This window comes from Gossypium raimondii, chromosome 1, assembly GCF_025698545.1.
Source record: "Gossypium raimondii isolate GPD5lz chromosome 1, ASM2569854v1, whole genome shotgun sequence".
In the NCBI taxonomy this organism is placed as follows: Eukaryota; Viridiplantae; Streptophyta; class Magnoliopsida; order Malvales; family Malvaceae; genus Gossypium; species Gossypium raimondii.
In genome coordinates this window covers 22,712,676-22,715,564 of record NC_068565.1, presented here as the reverse complement: position 1 = coordinate 22,715,564, position 2,889 = coordinate 22,712,676, and the positions used below count along the sequence as shown (strand labels likewise).

Here is a 2,889-nt window from a genome sequence, read left to right as displayed (position 1 = left end):
TTTCTGATACCCTTCTTGGCGAACCCTTTGTTGAAATTCTTTTGGCGAACCCCTAGTTCACTGAAATATTGGCTAACCCTTTCTAGCAAGGTCAAAACTTCAAGGCCCAATCTCAAGATGTTACAACTCTCCCCCACTTAAGACATTTCATCCTCGAAATGGTCACCTTCAAATATAAAAGGATACTATTGCTTCATTACTTCTTCAGTTTCCCAAGTAACTTCGTTGGTCTTATAGTTCACCATAACACCTTGAGCAAAGGGATCTTATTGTTTCGTAAAACTTTCACTTCGCGAGCCACAATCTTTACTGGATCTTCCTTGTAAGTCAAATATGGTCGCACTTCAACTTCATCTGAGCAATACTTCCTTTGCTTGGATACATGAAACACATCATAAATTTGATCAAGTTTACAAGACAACTTGAGTCGATAAGCTATATGACCAATAATTTCCACCACTTCGTCGGGATCAATAAACCTTAGGCTTAGCTTTCCTTTATGCCCAAACCTTAAGACTATCTTCCGCTGTGATACTTTAGGAAACACATGCTCGCCCACTTGGTACTTAACGTCCCATTGTTTCAAGTCAGCATAAGACATCTGTCTGTTCGAAGCAGCCTTAAACCTTTCACATATCCACTTTACTTTGTCTTCAATTTTGTGAACCAACTTAGGTCCAATGATTTGTTTTTCATTCAACTCAGCCCAACACAGAGGTGTTCGACACCTTCTTCCATACAGTGTTCAAAAGCTGTCATCTGAATACTTGTTTGGTTATTGTTGTTATATGCAAACTCTGCCAAAGGTAAATAGCGTTCCTAGCTTCTTACAAACTCCAAAACACAGCTTTACAGCATGTCTTCAAAAATCTGTATCACTCTCTCAGATTGGCCATCTGTTTGAGGGTGATAAGTAGTAATGAATTGAATTTTCAAACCCAAAGCTTCTTGCAAACTTTTCCAAAATCTCGAAGTCAATCGAGGATCTTGATCGAAAATTATAGAAACTGGAATACCATAGGATCATACTATCTCAGCAACGTAGATTTCTACGAGCCTTTGCAAAGTATAGCTTGTGCGAACAGCTAGAAAATGCACTCTCTTTGTGAGGCGATCTACAATCACCCAAATAGCATCCTTTTTTTGTTGCAGTTAGTGGCAAACCTAACACAAAATCTATGGTGATCCTTTCTCACTTTCATTCTGAAAATTTGAGTGGCTGAAGCACTTCTGAAGGATATTGGTATTCTGCTTACACCTTTTGACAGGTTAAGCACTTCGCCACAAATTCTGTAACAGCTCATTTCAATCCAGGTCACCAATAAAGTTTGCGAAGTTCATGATACATCTTGTTACCGCTTGGGTGTATTGTATACGAATTATTGTGGGCTTCTCTAAGAATTATCTGTTAAAGCTCCTCATCTCTGGGCATGCAAAGTCTTCCCCAAAAATAGAGTACTCCTTCATCATTTAATGCAAAGTTACCTCGCACCCATTTTTCCACTTGGAGAACCCTCTTCCCTAGCTCTTCATTTAAAGCCTACTTCACTTTAATTTTTTATGACAATGTTGGCCTTACTTGAAATTCTGCGAGTAGTCCTCCATCACTCGTCACACTTAACTGCGTGAACATAGCTTGCAACTCACTTATTGATTTCCTACTTAGCGCATCAACTACCACATTTATCTTGCCAGGGTGATACTCTATCACATAGTCGTAATTCTTCAATAGATCTATCCACCTTTTTTTTGTCACAAATTCAACTCCTTTTACGTAAGTAAATTCTTGAGACTTTTGTGGTTTATGTAGATGATACACTTCACTCCATACAAGTACCGTCATCAAATCTTAAGTGTGAACACCACACCACTAACTCCAGGTTGTGGGTTGGGTAGTTACGCTCATGAACCTTAAGTTGCCTAGAAGCATAAGCTACCACCTTCCTATCCTACATCAGCATGTAACACCTATAACTCATTTCTGTTGCCAAAATAGGGTTACAAAGTATTACTGTACATCTCAGAACTTTTCATATCAATTTGCATCTAATTATCAAATAAATTTCATAAATACATATATGATTCAGAATGAAATAGAACATACATTTACGACCTTAAATCGAGCCTTCGAAGCCTTAAAATAGGTTAGGAACATTCAGGGATCAAATTGGAACAAATCAGAACATTCAGGAAAAAAGTGAAAATTTTCACTACATGGGTCACACGGCCGTGTAGCTATCCTACACGCCTGTGTGTCTACCCTAGAAGCCCATGTGCTCAACCGTGTACTCACCCATGTAACTCACTGTCTTGGGCAACGCGCCTGTGTCTTAGCCTCTGTGCAAGCTCGTGTGAACCTACACCTAACACGCTCAGAGCACGCACCCATGTGTGACATACGGTCGTGTGACAGCCCGTGTCCCAGGCCATGTGTGTGTGTATGTGTGTAAAAGTGACCAAATCCAAGCCTATTCTTCATGCAATTGTATAGGTATCTATACCAACTCATTTCACATATTCACAAGTCTATAAACACACTTTAAATCAACCAAAATATGTAATTTCCATTCATCTAAAACCAACCAAAGTATCATGTACCAAACACATTATAATGCTCATGCTACTCATTAACAAACAACTATCTATAAGCCATTATAGACACCAACTAACACATTCCAAACACATTATTCCATCTTAATATGACACTTACCATCTTAACCTCCTACTCAAGCTTACTTAAGGTTAATAATCATACCAAAAATACTACCATTCATTCATCAAGTACAAAACATCATGCATAGCCATGACTTATAGCATAATAACCATCTGCCCTACTACATGCCATATAAGCCAAATGTTTACAAAATCTAACAAAAGAGTCATCGGGAT

General features: G+C 38.6%; 1 protein-coding gene across 1 annotated transcript; it reads right to left on the bottom strand.

Annotated features, from left to right (window-relative positions):
• Positions 1 to 238: 238 nt before the first annotated feature.
• LOC105786904 (uncharacterized) lies at positions 239 to 601 on the bottom strand. Its single transcript, XM_012613376.1, has one exon. It carries the CDS (start codon positions 599 to 601, stop codon positions 239 to 241), a length of 363 nt encoding a protein of 120 aa, XP_012468830.1.
• Positions 602 to 2,889: the final 2,288 nt, after the last annotated feature.

Excerpts from the sequence above, each read along its gene's own strand:
- LOC105786904 (XM_012613376.1), bottom strand. The coding sequence starts at position 601 with ATGTCTTATGCTGACTTGAAACAATGGGACGTTAAGTACCAAGTGGGC.